At 37.2% G+C, this 21,280-nt stretch overlaps 1 protein-coding gene across 2 annotated transcripts in view; it reads right to left on the bottom strand.

Moving 5' to 3' along the window:
• Positions 1-21,280, bottom strand: part of LOC145980701 (serine/threonine-protein phosphatase PP1-beta catalytic subunit) — a 35,239-nt gene that overhangs the window by 7,381 nt on the left and 6,578 nt on the right. The window contains exons 2-6 of one of the 2 annotated variants that reach the window (XM_083113762.1): positions 17,476-17,532; positions 14,609-14,740; positions 10,675-10,905; positions 6,532-6,708; positions 889-1,040 (exon numbers count right to left, since the gene is read on the bottom strand). In XM_083113762.1, the coding sequence (XP_082969888.1) occupies positions 889-1,040; positions 6,532-6,708; positions 10,675-10,905; positions 14,609-14,740; positions 17,476-17,532 (749 nt within the window). The remainder of the gene's footprint in view (positions 1-888; positions 1,041-6,531; positions 6,709-10,674; positions 10,906-14,608; positions 14,741-17,475; positions 17,533-21,280) is intronic. The other variant, XM_083113763.1, reaches the window with a different exon arrangement.

The raw sequence follows: 21,280 nt of genomic DNA, 5'->3' as shown, positions 1-21,280 counted from the left end.
ATCAAAATTTTCCATTTTTGTGAGCTTATAGAATAAAGGGGGTGGGGGGCCAGGCACCTCATATCTTTAATAATTTTTGGACTTACCCAGCACTGAACAATAAACATAAGAAATATAGTTAAGGTGTTTCGTCCCCTTCATGGTTATTTTGTGCCCAAAGATGAGAAATTTTGAAAAAAGTAAATATTGTAGTATATATAGCACGGAAACTACTACTCTGGAAGCAAAAATGGTAATATACAAAAATAAAGAACATTTAGTTTTGAAAAAAATGTTTTTGAATCATTACATTTGGAATTATAGAATAGAAGTTATAGCACGCCGCTGATTGGAAATGGCTGCCAGTTGCAAACGGAAGCCCGAAAAAATTTCCTTGTCGGTTTTGAACACTTGAAAGATGTAGAAATAAGTAGTTAAATTATCAATATATTTAAAAATGGTGAGGCGACACCGGTTGGTTCAAATGGTACTGTATATGTGACCTGCCGTTTCCATTGGACAGGCAAAATTTGAATGAAATTATCAATTTTTGGGAGCTTCTCACAAAACTTTTTAATTTAAACATTTGTAATTGGTCCATGTTGCTGCCACAGTCACCTTGGTTGATATTCTTCAATATGCTTGAGGTTTTGATATACTGCACTTAATTTTTTCAAGAGCCAATAATACAATATTGTACATTGAAATGTAAAGTAAAGAATTTCAGTCATTACAGTTATAAAATTCTTATTAATATTAATAAAAAGTTCACTTTTATGAATTCAAATGCGAATATTTCTACTACTCTTCTTCTACAAATGACTTGAAGATGGAAAATGGAGAAGCCTACAGTGAGACAGTTTCACCACTTCAAAACAAGAGTTCCGAAGATTAAAAACCAAAGCTTACCTGATGTGCACGACAAATAAGATCCAAGTCGTGGCGATTCAAAAACTTGCTTACTACGTCTGCTCCAAACGTAAACGATACGCCTCTGTCATTCTCGCCCCATCCTTGAACATCCTTATCAGGATCGGACCACAACAGGTCACATAGAAGACCTGGAAGGAAACCAATAAAACAAGTGATTATTTATATTTCAATACAACACAATGTGGCCAAAATGATTAATAAGTCACCGGGAAAAATCCTACAAGATCAAGATGATTGGGAACAAAACCGATGGTCATGATGGAGGCGATATACATGGTTATCATCTTTTAACATGTGTACTTCCATATCACGATTACGCACAAAAGAAAATGCATCTCATTGTCTGAACAAATTTAGCAAAATCTTTCTCCTCTGATTTCATGCCACCTCCCCTTGACATTTGTGTGACACCGTTGCACTGCACTCATCTTTCTAGCAACTCGAGACCAACCACCACCATGCCTGATTATGCTGTTTTGTATTTGAAACTTGCCTTATGTTTTTGTAATGTTTAAGTATTGAAAAACCAATGTAGAAGTTTGACTTTACATAACTTAAGATTTCAAAGTATTGAAAAACCAATGTAGAAGTTTGACTTCACATGACTTGAGATTTCAAAGTATTGAAAAAAAACAATGTAGAAGTTTGACTTCACATGACTTGAGATTTCAAAGTATCAAATAAGTCCCAAGCAAAAATCTCAACAATGTTCTTTCTCTTTTCTGCAACAATTGGTGGCAAATTATAAAGGGTCTAATCCTTGAACGTGACAAGTGAGGTCTCTTGTATTACAGTTGAAAAATAGAGAAAACTTAGAATTATTGCTTTTTCTGTATTTTATTCATGCATTTTTCCAAGTTTTTCATTCTTATTTATTTATTTATTTATTTATTTACTCCGAGTTTCAGATACAGTCTTATTTGGCCATTTTACACTGAAACAACATAAAGTAGAAATAAAAAATAACAAAAGATAAAAACAATAACAAGATGGGATAGATTTACAGGTTCTTCGTCAGTAATATACAAAAATTACGTTCAGGAAGGAATATATCTACATTCAGGGGAAGTTTGTTGTAGAGGAGCGTTGTAGAAGGGATAGCCTAGTGGTTGGGTTGTGGAAGAGTTGCAGGTTGCGCGTTAGCTTTTGGGGTACCCTAAGTGAGAATTCACTGATTAGGAGATCTGTTCTGATTTTGCCATTTATTATTTTGTATAAAAATTTCATGTCAGCTAGATCACGACGAAAGGATGGAGTGTGAATATTCAGAGCAGCCATGGTGTCTGATTTGGATACATGCCGAAAGGAAGGTATTCTATGGCGAACAATTGCAAGAAAGAAACTGAGAACTGAATCTATTCTGGTGAGATTAGTTTTTGAGGCCATTGCCCAAATTGGGGAACAGTATTCGAGGATGGGCGAGATGAAAGATTTAAAGAATAAAGCAAGAGATGATGGGTTTTGAATTTCGCTAAATCTGTATAGAAGACCGAGAAGGCGCATGGCTTTTTTAGTGGTAGCAATAATATGATAATTAAAAGTGAGTTTTTCATCCATGATAATACCTAGGTCCTTTTGGGTGGAAACGTTTTGGATTGGATTGTTTTCAATAGAATAAGTAGACACCACTTTGTTCTTTTTTAGGGAATAAGTAAGGAAAGAGCATTTCTGAGGGTTTAGTTCTAAATTCCACCACTTAACAAGTTCTGTGAGAGCATTTTGAAGAATCATCATGTCATGAATCGATGAGATCTCCTTAAAGAGTTTACAATCATCCGCAAACAAAAGTATATTGATAGGGAGGGAGGACAGTTTTTCAGGGAGGTCATCCATGTACAGAAGGAATAGGAGCGGCCCTAAGACACTCCCCTGGGGAACTCCAGACAAAACGGGAAGAAAGTTAGAAGAGGTACCTGAAAGAACAACACGTTGTTCACGCTCATGGAGGTAGTCCTGGAGTAAAGAGAGAAATTTGCCATGGATGTTAAATCTGGATGATAATTTATGAAGAAGAAATTTATGATTAATTTTGTCAAAGGCTTTCGAAATGTCCAAATATATAGCGTCAAGTTGGGAGTTATTATCAATAGCTCTGGCAGCATGCGAAAGTAAGACGGAAAGATTTGTTAGGCAAGAGCTGCCTGGAAGAAAACCATGTTGTGCTGTGTTGATATATGGTGACGTAAACTGTAGTAACCTGTTTTTGATGATTTTTTCACAAATAATTGATAGTGGCGATAGAAGTGAGATTGGTCTATAGGATTTTACACATTTTTTATCTCCAGTTTTGTGAATGGGCACAATGTTGGCCCGTTTGAAGTTTTTAGGAAACACACCCTTAGAGAAACATTTGTTGAATAAGGCAGACAGAGGAAGAGCCAAGGAGTCGGCAGTTTTATGTAGGAATATTGTGGCGATTTCATCTTGACCTAGGGACCGGTGGAGGGGCAATGAAGCGAGAAGGTATTTTACTTCCTCGGGGGATGTTTTGATTGAAGATAGTGTGTGAGGACAGACAGCATTTAAGTGGGGGAGAGGGTCGGAAACTGAGGGAGGTGAGAAGTTCTGATGAAAAAAAACATTGAAAAGTTCGGCTCTTTCTTCTCCACTAGCAGTATCAGTATTATGAACAATTTCTTTAGGTATACGTGGGCATTGTTTTCTTGAATTTAGTAAAGTGAAGAATCTCTTAGGGTTTTTAGTACGTTCGGTTGTTATGTTATTTATATGTTCACTATATTTTTTCCTGACTAGGTATTTTGAATGACGTCTGATGTCACAATAGGTACCGTGAGTGTGAACATTAGGGTGCTGCTTCCATAGGTACCAAGCCTGTTTTTTATTTTTTAACACAAAGAGAACTTCTCTGTCGAACCAGACGGGGTATTTGGTAGATCTCGGTCTCGTAGTGGGCACGAAGTCCTTTATCGTGGCATGCAGAATTTCGACAAAGTTCTCAACGGCTTCGTTCACTTCCTCTTCCATCAACAAAAACCAAGGGTAGACATTGAGCGCCCGTTGGATGGCATTCCATGGAGCTTTTCGTCATAGGTGGTGGGGGGGGTTGGTTCTGCTTGACGGATTTCTTGTCTTTCTTCGTGGTAGGCAGGTGCATTGTGACGTCGAGTGAGTCATGGTCGGAGGTTAGAAGATTTTTTCCTGTAGTTACCTGCATATTAGGCAGGGTTGCCAGTACATAGTCAAGGTTGCTGTCACCACGTGTTTTATGCAAGTTGAACTGGTTTAACCCTATTCCGTGAATGAACGTATCAATAAACCACTGATCATTTTGGCAGTTTATAGTTCCCGTATTTGGGCTTTCCCAATTGATGGACAGTTGAAATCACCAAATAAAATAATATCACCACTTGTCATTGCTGCTAATACCGAATCCCTGCAGGCTTCGAGGATGGAAATGGGAGAGTTCTTATGTGGGCAATAATACGATCCAATTAGCAGTTTTTTTGTTTGTTTTTTAAACTGAGTTCTTTCCAAATAATTTCACAGTCCTTGATTAGGTCTCTTCGTATTTTACAATTCCATTTAACATTAACGCAGATCATCACTCCTCCACCACGACGACTTGCACGGTCATTTCTAAATACATTGAAATGCTTTAAAAATGGTAATTCACTATCCATCACAGTGTCGTTTAGCCAAGTTTCGGTGAAAACTAAGCAGTCATATTGCAGTAGCTCACTTAAGTGAATGTCACAGTCAGAAAGTTTGTTTTTTAAACTTTGCACGTTCTGGTAATACACGGAAAAAACAGTATCGTTTCCTTGGGAGGGTCCCGGGTTGACATGGATGTCACCGCACAAGAGCACGAGGCACAAGAGGTGAAAGTAACCGAGAATGGATCGCTTACCTCGCGGTCGTTGGTCCTCGGACGTCCATAGTCCCATCATGGCTGCGCTCAGGCCAGAAGAAGTTCCAGCGGCCGGAAAAAGAAAGTTCCTATATCCTATTTTCCACGTCTCCAATAATGAGTCACTATTGACCATAGATACTTCAGAGTTCTGATTCACACATACGTGGTATTGAAAAACACAAATGAAGCACAACACCAAGAAAATAAAACCACAATTTGCAGAGCGAAGAAACACGCTCCCAGTACTATCCGCCATCTTGGAATTTCCAAGTGTAATTATCAGTATTATTAAAGTATTCAAACTGAATTCACGAAAGCAATGTTAACAATAACATGCTATGAGTTTCATATATTTTAATTTTTAAAATGCCTTCTCTATTGAAACGTGCCTCTTTTTAAAAAATTATAGATATAGCATTATCATGAATGGCCGCGGTGGCTGTCGGTAACGCGTCTGACTACCATGCTAAAGGTCCCGGGTTCAATCCCCGGCCGGTTCAAATCCGGGAACTTTTCTAAGGATGGAAGCGGCCCCGGCGCTTACCCAGCGTCGAATAACATGGGTACCTGGGGGAAACCCTGGGGGGTAAAGGCGGTCAGGGGCGTGATGCTGATCACATCACCCCCTCTCACGACCGGATCAAGAAAGTGTGGGGCATTCCCCCACACCCCCTATACGCCTTCATGGTGTGGTGCTATGCACAGGGGAGCACTTTACTTTACTTTACTTTATAGCATTATCATTGCTATCAGTATTGTAACATGAATCACATTTCTTGTAGAAGTTAAATGCTTTCATCCACATGGAAATACAATCCGAAGATAATGGAAACAAGGTCCTCTTTTAACATTTCACGATACACAGGTGTAACGTCTGAAAATTTTGGGACTACATGACTGATGATACTGATATTGAAAATATAGATATAACTAAAAATCCTTGTCCCATTCCACATTTCCTTGTCATGTGCACCAAAATTTACGGAAAAAGTAAAATTGCAAGGCAAAATTATGATTATTAATGTGGATAAGTAATCACTACATGGTTACATGTTTCTTGTGTTTGCTGGCAAAATTCTCAGCTGCTCGTGTTTGAGCTGTGAGTAAAACTTATGCACAGGGAGGCTAATCAGGACAGTACTTACAGTTTAAAGTGAAGCCTGAACCACTATATACCCCCACTGGTATTGAGCCTGGGACTTCATTGAATTCAAATTATTGGGTGTGTCGGCACATTAGGCCATTTTGCACCCTTCAATATATAGGAAGAAATATCCCTTTATCTAAAATTCTTATGTAAAAATTATAAACAAGGGGTGTAAAATGCTCCTTGAGAAAAATTAAAAGTGCAAGGTTGTAAAGGGACCTGCGCAAGACAAACTCAACACATTAGAAGTAAGAATGAACTAAAAGCTTCCTCAGAGACAGTGAAAGAGTCCAGCTCCTCGCAAAAAGCTGAAAACATCTGATAAAACTTGTTTGTCATCTCTCAACAGGGATTACAGACAGTTGGGAAGATGAAAAGGTTACCTGAGGAAAGCATTCAACAAGAATGTGCCGTATACTTAAAATAACATTACAAACACGACACATTGGACCTTGCAGCAAGTGACCATGGTTCTCAGAAAAAAAAGTCATATTTGAAGCGATAATATATCAAAGTATACCACACATTGAACAATGAGTTTAGATATGTACAAATCATCTGCACTGTCGTAATACAGAATTTTAATCTGATATTTCCTCACCAGTATCAGGCACATCCGTAGGTCGCATAATTCGCCTTATCTGCTCCATTCCTTGCAGGTCAGGACTCAAGCCTCCGTGACAGCAGAAGATTTTCTCATCAATGATAGCCGCAATGGGTAGGCAATTGAAGCAATCTGTGAAGGTCTTCCACAACTTTATATTGTACCTACGTTTACCTGAAAAATGGGAGCAATCATTATCACCATGGTTTAATGATAATATGTAGCACTTGTATTAGAATCATGCAAGATGATACTCTGACTAGAAACCCAGATTCAGCGTTTCAATTCTTTAAGGCTTCTCTATGAGTTGGTTTGAGTTGGTGTTTTAAGTCCACTTTATGCACAGTAAGGCTAATCGGGACTGGACCTACAGTTTAAAGTGGGATCCGAACCACTTGTGCCTCCACCGGGTATCGAACCCGGGACCCCTTGATTACAAGGCAAAGACGCTACCACTGCGCCATGGGGGAGGCCCTAGGCTTCTCTATGAAAATTGACATGTATGTACCATGTATGCGGTGAAACAAGGTTCTCCAAGCGCACTTTCTGTGTGTGGTGTGCAAATTGGTGATAATGTGGCAGTGGTACTGATCTGCTGCCCTATTGCATCTTTGAGGGCATCAATTGTTCATGGCTTATTGCTGTATACACAGTCCTTTAGTAAACCCCACAAGAAAAAATCAGGCGATGTTAGGTCTGGTGACCTTGGTAGCCACAGACGTTTTGAAATTAATCGGTCACTGAATGAACTTTAAATTTCCTTCATGCTTGAATTACATGTAGCATATTGCACCTTGTTTCAAGCTCACAGGTACAGTCTTATTTCATTGGGGCATGTGATGGTTCTGCTTGGATAGACATATGCTTTGTAAATTTTACTGGGAAAGATTATTGAGATATCTGGGTTTCCTAGCAAGAGAATCATCCTGTATTAAAACACATCAGGCACAAAAGTACTTTTCTAATTTTTTTTCTTACCTTTTAAGAGCTTAATAATATGAAAATGGTTCATTACAGTACATGTGAGCCTGGAACGCAGATCAAAGAGTGGTTACAATGTATATTGGCAATACTTTTGACAGTTCAGATTCTTGATTCGGTTTCCTTGTAGTTCAACCAAGTCTTTTGAAGAGATCAAAGAGTCGTTGTATTTGAATCCATTGAGGAAATCTGTTTAAACAGATTTAAACCGACCACTTCCTAAACAGACTTCAACATCCAAGGCAAAGATTAACTAAATAAAGGTTCCCCTTAAAAGATTTCTACATCATTTCTTTTTAATCCAACAAAAGTTAGCTTATTTTCCTGTAGTTTACGGTTATTACAAGCATAAGAAAACAGTTTTTCGTTGTGACGTTTCAGGAGAACACAAATTTAAATTGTTGAAATTTCCGACAAGGATTTTCTTCATCAGGATGTAGAGAGTGAAATTTCAAAAGGGCTTTGATTTCTCTTAACATACTGATGATACAGTGGCCAGTCAGTAGGGTATCTGACTGCCATCTGGGAGACCAGAGTTCGATTCCCAGGGGAATTTTTTAATGTCCCTGCATAGAGCAGCTCTGGGGCTCACCCAGCATCTAACCAACAGGTACTTGGAGCAACCCAAGAGGGGCAAAGGTTGCCAGAAAATGGTACTCATCATATTCGCTCAACTATGGCAGAGATCGAGCTCTACTTGCACACTCCCTATATATACCTCCAAGGCTTGTGCATGTGACAGCTTTATATTAATAATATGGCTATGAAAATGATATTTTAATTCAAGATCATGTTGTAATTGTGCAAGAAATACAAATGATATACTAATTGAATCAGAGTGCTTTAGCCTTACGAACCCTGTGCAAAATTTCTTGTAATGATTCACTACTAAATGTAAAAGAATGATTGATTGATTGAATTGGTGTTTTAATTCCACTTTATGCACAGTATGGCTAATTGGGACTGGACCTACAGTTTAAAGTGGGATCCAAACCACTATGTGCCTCCACCGGGTATCGAACCCGGGACCCCTTGATTACAAGGCAACAATGCTACCACTGCGCCAGCGGGGAGGCCCTAAACGTAAAGAAGGATAAACTATTTTTCATTCTTGATTCAGAACTACTGTTAAATTACATTTCAGTAGACTCACATTTAACCACTAATTTTTTTATTGGAATATTATTGTAACCAGAAACAAGAAAATTACCTAATGCTAGAAATAACTTTATGGGGAAAAAACCAAATGTATCATTAGGAATATGTATTTCATTTCAATGGAAACATGAAAATGGAGAAAACAGAGTAAATGTTCACTTTTGAATTTCCCAAAAGATGAAATTTTGTTTAACAGCTGCAAAGTTTCTAATAAATTTTGAGGATTTTACTAATAAAAATGTGACATTTTAAACCATATGACACCTACACCACAAAAATCATGACAATCACCAGAAATACCTTTGTCCTGTAGTGCTATTTTCAGATAAACTAGAAATCCATCTTCACGGATGGGAAATTAATCCTAGAAAGCTAAGGCTTTGTCAAAATGACTACGTGTAAATACAAAAAGGTATCCCCCATCCTTTCTTACCACATGTTGCATTTGGCACCCTCAGTACCTTCAATTGGCCTTTAACTGTGGAGGGAGTGATACTGTCTGGGTTGGATTGCTGTCAGGTTGATAAATTATTTGATATCATTTTATCTGCGTAGTCGTTCTGACGAAGCATTAGATTTAACGTAAGAAAATTTGCCACATCTATTTTTTGTTTCAACAAGGGAAAAAAATTGTATTTTCACCCATTGCTCCAAAGCAATATGTGCAGAATACCAAATAAATTGCTGTTTTAAATGTAAGTATGAATGTTAAATCTTGTCAAAACCAATTTGTCTCTTACTAATACTATCAGAAACAAATATTTTATCTGCGTAGTCGTTCTGTCGAAGCATTAGATTTAACGTAAGGAAATTTGCCACATCTATTTTTTGTTTCAACAAGGGAAAAAAATTGTATTTTCACCCATTGCTCCAAAGCAATATGTGCAGAATACCAAATAAATTGCTGTTTTAAATGTAAGTATGAATGTTAAATCATGTCAAAACCAATTTGTCTGTTACTAATACTAATAAAACACTTCCTATAAATCAAGAGAGTTTTTCTTGTATGTACACATGGCTTGCATTGTAGAATTATTTTCCTGTAGTTTACGGTTATTACAGGCATAAGAAAACAGTTTTTCGTATAAATAATCTGTTGTCAATGCTCTTAGTTTGTATTTTACCAGTGACAGCAACTGTTTCCCTTCTTTCATTGTTGTTGTATATAGCTTGTTCCTCCTGAATTAGCTGGTTGAATTTCCTATCAAGTCTCATTTCTGAAAGCTTGCTGTAGTGTTCTACAACTTGTTGTGTAGCTCTGTTTACCTACACCAGTGAATTTAAAGGAAAGCTACAAATGTTAATGATAGGACAACTAATTAGGGACTCGTACTCAGAATTGGACAGCCTTTCTCGAAAGACATATAATCTCCACATAACATTGACAAATTCTTTGCATCCGCTCATATGGGATAAAGTAAACAGAGCTACACAACAAGTTCTAGAACACTACAGCAAGCTTTCAGAAAGGAGACTTGATAGGAAATCCTCCCAGCTAATTCAGGAGGAACAAGCTATATACAACAACAATGAAAGAAGGGAAACAGTTGCTGTTGCTCGTAAAACAGAAACTAAGAACATTGACAACAGATAATTCATAAAAACAAAATGAAAATAAATGTCTCCTGAAATTTCACAACAAAAAAACTGTTTTCTTATGCTTGTAATAACCGTAAACTACAGGAAAATAACAAAAGAGTAAGGTCGTCAAAATGACTAAGTCTTCGCTTTACCGTTCGTGATTTTCCATGTTGGCTTTCTAGGGTTAAAACACAAATTAATTTAAGTCATTTTAAAGTTATCCAATATTTTGATCTCCCATCATTCAAGGAGGCCAATCCAAAAACAAGGACTACAAAACAAAGGTGCATACTGTCCTGATTTTTATAATTTTTACTAATATAACCAAATTTCTACGTAAACTGTAGTATATTGGTTTACCGAAATTTTGATCTTTCATTCACCTATATATCAAATGCAATAATGTTGAAGGCTACTTACATTCATCATAGAATCCATATATCCTGTTAATACTTGCACATTCGTGGTTGCCTCTTAGTAGAAAGAAGTTCTCTGGGTACTTGATTTTATAAGCTAGTAGTAGACATATTGTTTCCAGTGATTGCTTCCCCCTGTCTACGTAGTCCCCCAGGAAGAGGTAGTTGGCTTCAGGAGGAAAGCCACCGTACTCAAAGAGTCTCAGGAGATCAGTGTACTGGCCATGAATATCACCTGGAAAGAGGCAAAAACATTTAGCTAGTATCTTCAATACTGAAGTACAAAATAATATTCACGTATGAAATCAATAATTGACAATAAAATTATTCTGAATGTGCCTTATGGTTGTGTAGCGTTCATAGGGTTGATTTTTGTTATTTACCGTAGCTTTCCTGCCACTGGCTAATCGCAACAATGAGTGATGATATTGATGAAGAGACGCAAACAAAGAACATTCATGTCCTGGCTGACATTTCGACCCCTGATATCTTAGCGCATGTGCTTAGCACTCCACCACAGTTTTTCTTCTATGGGTCTCGACTTACAGTTTAAAGTGGGATCCGAACCACTACCAAGAATCAAACCCAGGACCCCTTGATTACAAGGCAACTGCGTTACCACTATGGCAGTTGATGTTTTGACTAATAAAGATTAGTCTTCATGGGGAGAAAGATTTTGATCCCTGGTGACAAGTTTCAAATTGTCATTTGGCCCAGAATCGTGAGTCACTTGAAAACAACAGTACTATGCTCTGTAAATCTAATCCAGATGATGACGAGACACTGTGTTTACATTGTATTAGGTCACAATGCCAATACTATTAGCGATTCCCACAAATAGAAATTTATATACTGGGAAATCGAAACACACTTAAAGCAGTTCAGAATATTTATAAATTTTAATATATATTAATATTTGATAAATGAGAGAAAATGATAAAATAATTAGAGAAATTTAGTACTCACGTTTTCCGCAAAGCTGTTTTTAGTTGTTCTATAAATTTCGGTAGCCACTGTCACCATCCTCATCGGAAATTGTTGTAGTATTGCTTGGCACCCTTCTGTTGTATTTTGTTCCCTGTTGTCGCCTGTCTGCCTGCACCTGTGTTCTCCGGAGTTAAGTGCTGCAGTAGGGGAATCCATGCATAGCGCGTCTGTCCGCTATCAATGTTAGGTTGGAAGTGCATAATGGCATGTGTCTCCTTTATCTTAGTGTCTACAAGTGTGTGCGCTTTGTGTTTGACATGTAGTTTTCTTTCAATTTTATGGATGTTGTATTTGATATGTTTTGCAAGTCTGGTGGTGGGTTGGGCTTTTTCGCATCTGTTAGGTGCTGCTGAATTCTCTCCTTGATTGATCTGATCAATATGCCGCTGTAAGGAGCCTTGCACTCACACCCTGAATCATAGGCACCTGGGTTGGAGGAAGTACTGTTTGTGCTTGTTCAATTTGTCAGTAATTTTGGCTATTCCTTTGTGCACTATTTGTATGTTGTAGTGGAGAAGTGCTTTGGGAAGGTGATTGGATGGATAGGGAAAGGCAAACCACTTATTCTTGTTGTTGAGAGATGGTTGTGGTTGTGTAGGCTATCTGGCCTGGATTTCTGCTTTACTTTAACTGGAACTATATCATATCAATCTAACAGAATTTTCTTTTAACATATTCACAATTTCCCATAAGTAGAGGCATACATATTTCATTTTTGATGGAAACACAAATGTAATGTTCATTGTTCATGTTTTTGAAAGGTGTGAGGTGAATTTTCCTAGCATGTTTTGTCACGAAATTATGCAAAAAAAAAACTCTTAAATTTAGTTTATTTTAGGGATGGGACAGATTAATCGATACTCTATCGGTATCGGCCGATAGAGCCATATCGGTGTATCAGTAAAATAATCGGTAATTTTACCGATCCAATATATCGATAAATATCTGATAATTTAGTGCAAACTTCTGCCATTTTGTTGTAATTTTTACGGATAATCTCCATACCCTACTTTCTAAAAACTGAAATGTCTAAATATACAATTTCTTTTCCACTGCAGTCACCTTGAAACACACATTTATTAAGGAGGTCAATGAAATTTTCAGGTTCTTCAAGGACCTTTTCTAATTTTATATCGGATCGGTAGAATATCGGTTATCGGTAAATTTTATATCGTTACTTTATCGGTATCTGCCAAAATTTCATATCGGCCCATCCCTAGTTTATTTACAGACACAATGCTTTCCGAAGTCCTGAGAGTTACGTAAATCATGGAAAATTGATTAATTCAGCTGTAAATATTTTGGAAGCAAAGGTGGACTCCTATACACTTAACACTCTGATAACTACATAAACGTCCAATTTTGTGTAATAAGCGCACTTTTCAAATCTAATTTAGGGTTTTATTCACCACAGATTTGATCCCGACATGTGCCTAGTTTTTGTAGCAAATTCTTGTTCTTTTGTTCACCATAGATATGTGGTCCTAACCATAAGACAATTATTGCATCACATAATCCATTTCTCTTTGTAATGACGTTGGCAGATTAACAAAAATTATGCAATTTACATTTTCAGGAAAATTAGACTCCATGAATGTGTAGACTGGTAAAGTTCCTGGACTCCAGAAAAGTATTAGCTAATAGCAATGCATTGGCTCATCTCTAGTGTTTACTCGTGTACCTTTTAACCTACTTTAACCTCTATATCTTACTATCTTCTCAAGTGTGATTTTTGCTGAACCATGATTTTAACCTTTTCCCAGTGAAATGTTATCAATGAAAAGGTTGAGTCTACAAAAGCTACACATCCGTAAGGTACATTCAAAATTATTTTATTAAAAATTAGTGACGTGTTATAAAGAATATGAAATAAAATATCAGATAACACATACTTAATAAAAACACGAAATGCAAATGGGATGCAAGGCTGGCAGCTGGAAAGTAGAACTAACGAAACAGGGACAACTGTTGTGTGCCAGAGGTGGATAACGTCACACTATCCTTCATAAAATCTTTGGAAAAGTTTGTTTGGAACTATACACGACTTTGGTTCAATTCAGGTATCATTTGAATCCTGAATATTCCCAAAGGATAGTACGGCATCAACAACCTCCAGCAGATAACTACTGTTTGCTTTGTCAGTTGCTGCATACCATTTGCTAATATCACGTCCTCTCAAACAGAAATCATGTTCAGGAAAATCTCTTCCATGGTAATCCAACGGATTTAATGAAACGAGATGAAAGTGGGATTTATTCTGTTAATGCCTGTGGCACAAGCAGCCATGGGTGTCCCCCAGCCTCTCATCAGTATGTATATGCGGGTAACCCAAGGGGCATGTTGATGATCACATTACATCCATAATGGACAAAACTGAGATGTCAATTTGTAATAAAAAGTTCACATTCAGGGTGTCTACCAAAATAACAAACCCAAAATTCTTGACTATCATTACTTTATCTTCGCCATTTTTAGTTTTCCTTACCTTTATTTACAGGACTCCTACTTGGGCAAAGTTGGAAATTAGCAATTAACAAAATAAATATTTAATGTAAAAGCCTTACCAGTTAAGATGGAAACACACTGTATTTTACAAGAGAATTAGACTTCTCTATCTATTAATGGATCCGAAATTGCAATTGGCAAACTAGCAAGGGTCTGGCATCAGTATAATCTTATGTGGGGATCATGTAGTTGTCCCTATATATGTGTGATTCTCTCTTCATCCATCTTATCTTACCACCATTCATCCTCATCTTCGCAATTAGCCAAAGGGGCAGAAAAGGGAAGTAAAATAAACTAAATCAATGAGTCAGTCATTATGACAGAAAAAATTGTTGACTTTTTATTGACTTGACCTCCTTGTCGATTTATTTGATTTTTCTTGACGGGTAGAAACCATATTAATTATATCATTTTCAACAAAAATATCTGGAAATATCAATGCTCACCACATATTTTCAATGGAGCTTCCAACTCCAGCAGAATGGGTTGCTGCAGAAATATTTCTCTCGACTTCAGGCACAACCCTCTGACCTCTGCTTCCGTCATTTGAACAGACTTCCCAGGCCGACATCCTCGGACTGAAAGTAACATCAACACATCTTTAGTCTATGACCTTACTTCTTGCCTGATATAGCGTACTTATAAACTAGTATAAAAAATCCCATTGTTACATATGCTAATTCACAGTTAAATGAACATTATAAAGGTAGCAAATAATATGTATGTATTAATTAGATATTGGTTATTTAACCATGCTTTCTACCTACCTCTGTCGGATGACAATAAGGATGAATGATGAACTGATGAAGAAATCAAACAGAGAAAAATCCATGCTTTACCTGGGATCTAAATCCAGGATTCCTGGCTTCATAGTATGTAATGTTAACCATTACACGATACAGGCCAGCATTAATTCTTTTTTTTGGGGGCAGGGGATGGAGGAACCTTACCAATTGCTCTAGACCTCCAGTAACTCTCGTGATCTCAGATGATGCTATGAAATCTCGCAAATGCTAAGCAAGCACTGAAAACACTACTTCGGACTCTTATTGTATGCATTGTTCTTCAATTCACTTACTAGATTTCAAACTGAATTTATCACAACTAGAAATAAACAGCGAAGGACTTCATTCTTGAAGCAATGAAGTTGTAGAGTTCCCAAAGTATGGCGTATATAAGAAAAAACTTTATCCTGCGTAAGCAAAAAATGTACCTTGGAGTGCTTTCCCCAGCTTTTAATTGTAAGAACAGATTGTATGCACACCCTAATATTGAAACAAGGCATGAAATAATAACGCCACAAAGCTTAGCACTCTAACCTAACAAAAATGTCCAAAAATACTATAAGCATCAAACCTAACACTCCTAACGTAAACTTATTAACACCATCACATCCAACAATAGTTTCTCCTATTTTGGTTTCGTCAGTTCTTTACATTTGAATTACTTTATTCTACGAGGGACGTTCAAGTTAATCAGGAACTTTTTTTTCCAGGTTTAAATAGACACCTAGGCTGGAGGTTTTGTGTGCAGTAGGAACTGGCAACTGTGTGCTGTTACTGGTAGGCGGCGCTCATTTCCCCTGCTTCTGCATAGACCGTTATTGAAGATGGCGGACAACAGTGTGAACGCCTACATGGAACAGCGTGTTGTGATGAAGTTTTTAGTGAACGAGGACAGAAAATCTGCTGAAATTTAGGCTCAGTACGGTGATGAGACACTCTGTCGCAGTAAGACATTTGAATGGTGTAAGCACTTCAAAGATGGCCGTATCTCTATTACTGACGATTCCGGTCGTGGTGGATCACAGCTCACAGCAGTCATTCCTCGGAACATTCAGAGCGTGGAGTAGCTGATCCTGGACAATCGTCGCATAACCTGTTGTGAAATTGCAAGGGTGTGTAATCTGTAGTTAGGAACAGTGAACACAATAATTCATGATCATTTGTTGTTCCGAAAAGTGAGTGCACGCTGGGTTCCAAAGCAGCTGTCCGCTTTTCACAGACACAGAAGAGTTGAAGTCTGCAGAGAATTCAAGGACCGCTATGACATGGAAGGCCAGGATTTTCTGAATCGCATCATGACATGTGACAAAACATGGGTTCATTATTTCACTCCAGAATCCGAAAGAGCATCAATGCAGTGGAAGCATACGGAATCACCACCTCCCAAGAAATTTCGAACAGTTGCGTCTGCTGGTAAAGTGATGGCAAGTGTATTTTGGGATAAACAGGGGATTGATTATTCACGTTGATTTTTTAGCCCATGGTGTCACTATCAACAGTGAGTATTACTGCCGTGTTCTGCATGATGTGCGTAACAGTTTAAGGAAGAAACGTGCGGGTTTCATCACAAAGGGTGTTCTCTTTTTGCAAGACAATGCACGACCACATACCGCTCAACGCACAAGTCCTGACTTGGCGCCAAGTGATTTTTACCTGTTTAGACCCCTGAAGGAATTCTTTGGAGGAAAACATTTCAACACTGATGATGAAGTGAAGAATGCTGTCCTACAATGGTTCCGCCGTAATGATAAATCTTTCTATGCCGAAGCATTACAAGCGTTAGTTAAACGCTGGGATAAGTGTATAACTGTAGCAGGAGGTTATGTGGAAAAATAAATCCAGTTACCACACTTTGAAATTTGTTCTTCTATTTTTTTAAAAAAAAAGTCCCTGATTGACTTCAACGACCCTCGTACATTGCATTATTATAATTAATATCTATTGTCAATTTATTGACTCACTGATACTTTGTGTTTATGAAGCGATAGGTAATGTTGTTTTGGATTGTTGTGTCAGGTGCTATATTCACTTGCATGAAGCTTTCAGATTGGGCTGCTTCAGGCTAAGGTAACAAAGGTATATTATTTCACCGTAACACATCCCGTGAACAAAATAGAACAGATGTTCCTAAACAGAATAATCTTTATAAACAATGCAAAAATTGTCATTTTCTATTGGGGGTACGAAGGGCCAAAGGTACCTACAAAATTATCAAAATAGAGCTGTAATTCTTATACGTGCACATACAGAAGAAATAAACTTGTTCTTATCAAGATCTGCTTTACCGATGACCCTTGATCTGATGAAAACTGCATGTAGAAAAAGAAAAGAAGGAACAAATACTTACAATAATAAAGATGCTTTACATTCTACTCCACGCCGTGATAAATTCAGCTCAAAATCTGGTAACACTATTCTATGAGGCTAACAGCACAGTGGAAGATACCTGCACACACAGTGTCATTTGAGTCTGTGTGTAGGGGAGGGGGTTATGCAAGGAGAACAGGACTAACTGTGGAAGAGCATACCTTCGGGGCCCTCTTGTGCACCACCCCTGCCAGCCTTGTTACTTTTGAAAGGTTTTACTGAAACAATGAATTTCAATTGATTACTTCAAAGTCATAGACACACGATATTTGGAAGGTTCCATAGAGTATCCTTCTTTAACAATATGTATATAGATTAAAAATGACAACAAAAGCACATAGTTCAATAATTCATAACACAACTTAAAACTGGATTGTTGGTTTTCTGTGCCGGTTTTCTATCAAGACACCAAGCTGTCGCTGTTTGCAATATTAACTATATGCACATTCAGGAAGTTTCACACACATAACATGTTAAGTGCAGATTTTTAAAAATTGTTTTCCATGTAATTTGTCAAGTTCACTATTACACGAAACTCAAGTTTGTTGTGTAAAGAATGTATATTCGCGGCTAAGTTCAACTGGTTAACACAGTGTATAATTTGGACAGAAACAGATATAAAGGCACATACACAATGCTACAAATACACAATTTTAATGTAAGAATACCTGAAATTAATTTAATCTATTGCATGTAGCGATCAGTCTGCGCAAGAAGAACAAATCTATGTGGTGAGTGTTCAAATGGACCTGGTAATGGCAATTTTTTTAATTTGAAAGTACATACTCGGTACGTCATGCAAAGGATGCCTAATCCAGTTGCAAACAAATATATTTCATGGAACCATTAGATCAGTCTAGTTCGCTGCACTAGGTGTAGGAAATGACACTCAACCAAGTAGACAAATAGTTCAGAAACGTCAACAAGTACCTGTCTGCTGCTTTAAACGTTCATTTGATTAGTTAGCACGCATCACGCGAACCTCACACCACAAATTACACCACTCCAGAATGTAGTGCAAATGGTGCAGACACCAAATCAACGAAGTAGACGAGTCGGTGTTGGACCATGAAACTAACTAGATGCTTGAGTGCTGACAGTAAAACAAAGTGCAGCGAACTAGACATGTCACAAAACAGTTGACAGGCCCATTACAGAAATTAAATTCACATTATTTTCCAATTCAGGTATAATTTCAACAATGTAGGCTATATTTAATGCAAAAAATCACCTAAGTATCAAGGTCTAGTTTCAAATGCTGATAAGTATATCTGTAAATTTGTTTTAAAATGACAATAGGAATACATGCTCCAACCGAGCACACATTTTCTACACCAAGAGGCATCTCCATAATACAACACAACTCAGATCATCAATAACCTGTGACACAAAAAGATAATATATTTTCCTCTCTTGTTTGATCTCTTTATCTTATCTCAGCTTTCAATATTAACTGTTTCAGAAAGAAGCAATACAAACATGTGTGTACTTATCACATCTTTTCTTAAAGAAAATCATTTCACTACGAGCATGCTGTTCTAATTCCATACAAATTAGACAATGTCCCAGAAATTCATATGGGTGATTCCATGTGAAATCACCCCATTGAAAGACAAAAGGTTGCTTTATAGTCATGGATTTGCTTCACATTTTTTTACTGATAGATACTTGGTCCAACATGACAAATATTTAATATTAGACCTGTCCAACAACAATTTTAAAAGTTACGAAATTTTGAAAATTTGGTGGAAGAACGAATGCACCATGTAACACAAAACATGTAATATCTCAGAAACTGTGGAGTATTTTGATGATTTGGGTATTGTTGCAGAGAAGGAGGATAGCCCTAACAGAAAATTACTATATTACCACTCTCACCTACTCAGAAAGTAGAATTTTTTTTAAATAAAGTGAAATATTGTGATGAAAAAAACACTCCACTTCGGGTAATTGTTTGTCCCAGGTTTTACCACAATGAAAATTATTACAAAGCATAATCAATACATGTCAAACATAATATTAAAAAATCAGGAAGGTAATATTTTTCATAGTAAAAATATCACAGGTTTAAGTATAGGGTGCATGACCAATTTTCCACTGGCATAGAGCTATATTTTTGACAAATGGCCCTAATTACCACCAGTGGCGGAGCGTGACCTTTCCAACAGTGTAAGCCTAGCATGACGAAGGCTATTTCCCGTTGTGCTTATTTTTGGGCTGACATGGTTAGTGATTTATCCACACACATCCAACCCCCCCCCCCCATTTTTTTCAGAACACTTCCCTGGAATTTTTCACCAAATCAAAAATTCTGGATATCTGATAATTAAGTCAGTGTTATTCCTATCACAATAAGTAACGTATCGACAAAAAATATGCAAAGTTAGATAAAATGAATAATAATAATAAACAAACGGAAACAGAAGGAAACAGAAAAGTGCTGAATACTTTTTACAACCGCATAACCAAGTATCAGCTCCGTATCATGAATCGCAAAAGTGGGCCTACCTATGTCCACAAGTTTCTTCTTGGCAGCAAAATCCTTGCTGGAGAACGGCGTCTTCAACAAGTTCTCCACCCCACCGCACAATCACACTCATTTTATTCCATAATGCACTTCACTACTGTATCACACCACAGCACAGGGACGACAGTCCGCTTTTCAATAGATGGAATTCGCAAGAGCAATACCTCTAGACTTAAACAAACACACAGCAAGAAGGGGAAAACAAAAGGAAACCAGATCCAAAATCGGTCACTGCTCAAAGCAGTGATCTTTCGGACTGTGAGGGGAATATCCCTTTCGGATATAAATAAATTCCCTCTCTTGCCTTAAAATTCCCTATATTTAGTAAAAAAACAAAAACAAATTCAGTATAAAATATAAAAGAAATGCTTACAAATTGTAGGGATATATCCAGAAATTTCTATCAAAGGACATGTAAGTGCTTTCTTAGGATAGTGTAAAAGCAAATCTAGCACCTGAAATATCATAAACAGGCTTTTCGTACGTTGTTCGAAGAGTGTTTGAATCACGGACTATGTAATTAATAATATTTGGTTCACATTTGACATGACATTTCTAAAATTGGTTCAATCTTCAGTTTTCATTAACATTTATTTATTTATTTACTTACTTATTTATTTCACTTTTTAGCTCAATTATTACCAGCTGAGTTCATACATAAACGGAAAATAGAGATCTTAATATGTTTAATGTTTATGCTCTCCTACAAGCGAAAAACAGAAACAACAAGAATTTAGCACATCAATGTGTATCTAATTTTCCCGTATCCCGCTCATTTCTAGGTTTCTCCTTTTTTCCCTTCCTGTTACTTTTTTGCTTCAGAATTCCCTGTTCCTGGAAAAAAAAACCTCCTTGAAGCACCACCGGCTCAAATTTCCTTTACAGTCAACCATTCATACCCGACAACGCTGGAGCCCCTCCTCTTGCAGAACCTGTATCTCGCTGGAGCGTATTCAGTGAAGCCAACCCAAGCATAATGGTGCAAAATCTCGCACAAGTTTAAAAATTCGTTTGTAAGTTGGAGATATACAACAGGGCCGCTTTTCGTTGTGGTTGAATTTTCTCAAACTTTTCACATAACGTGGAACCCATGCCGTTGGTTGAACCATTCGAATTTATATTTGTTTTTGTTATAAATTAATATTTATAATATGAAAATCCCAGAACAATTTAGTAGTAAGTAGCATAATTTCGGAGTTTAAACGACACCATGGATGTCCAGAAGGGGCGAGGGGAGGAGACACTTCCTGAAAAATGAATGTCAACCATTTTCACACATATAATTTCATTTCAGTCACATCAAATTGTTAATGGTTGTAAGGGCGTTGCAGAAAATGTTAACTTCAAATTGAATTAGTATATTTTGAGAAGGGAAATATACCTAGTTTACCCCAACCCCTGAAAAAAATACTTTGCTTAATCCTCCCTGGTGGAAAGAA

Source organism: Lepisma saccharinum, chromosome 28 (genome assembly GCF_977018435.1).
Source record: "Lepisma saccharinum chromosome 28, izLepSacc3.1, whole genome shotgun sequence".
NCBI lineage: Eukaryota > Metazoa > Arthropoda > Insecta > Zygentoma > Lepismatidae > Lepisma > Lepisma saccharinum.
The sequence above is the reverse complement of the archived record's forward strand: the minus strand, read 5'-3'. Positions and strand labels throughout refer to the sequence as shown.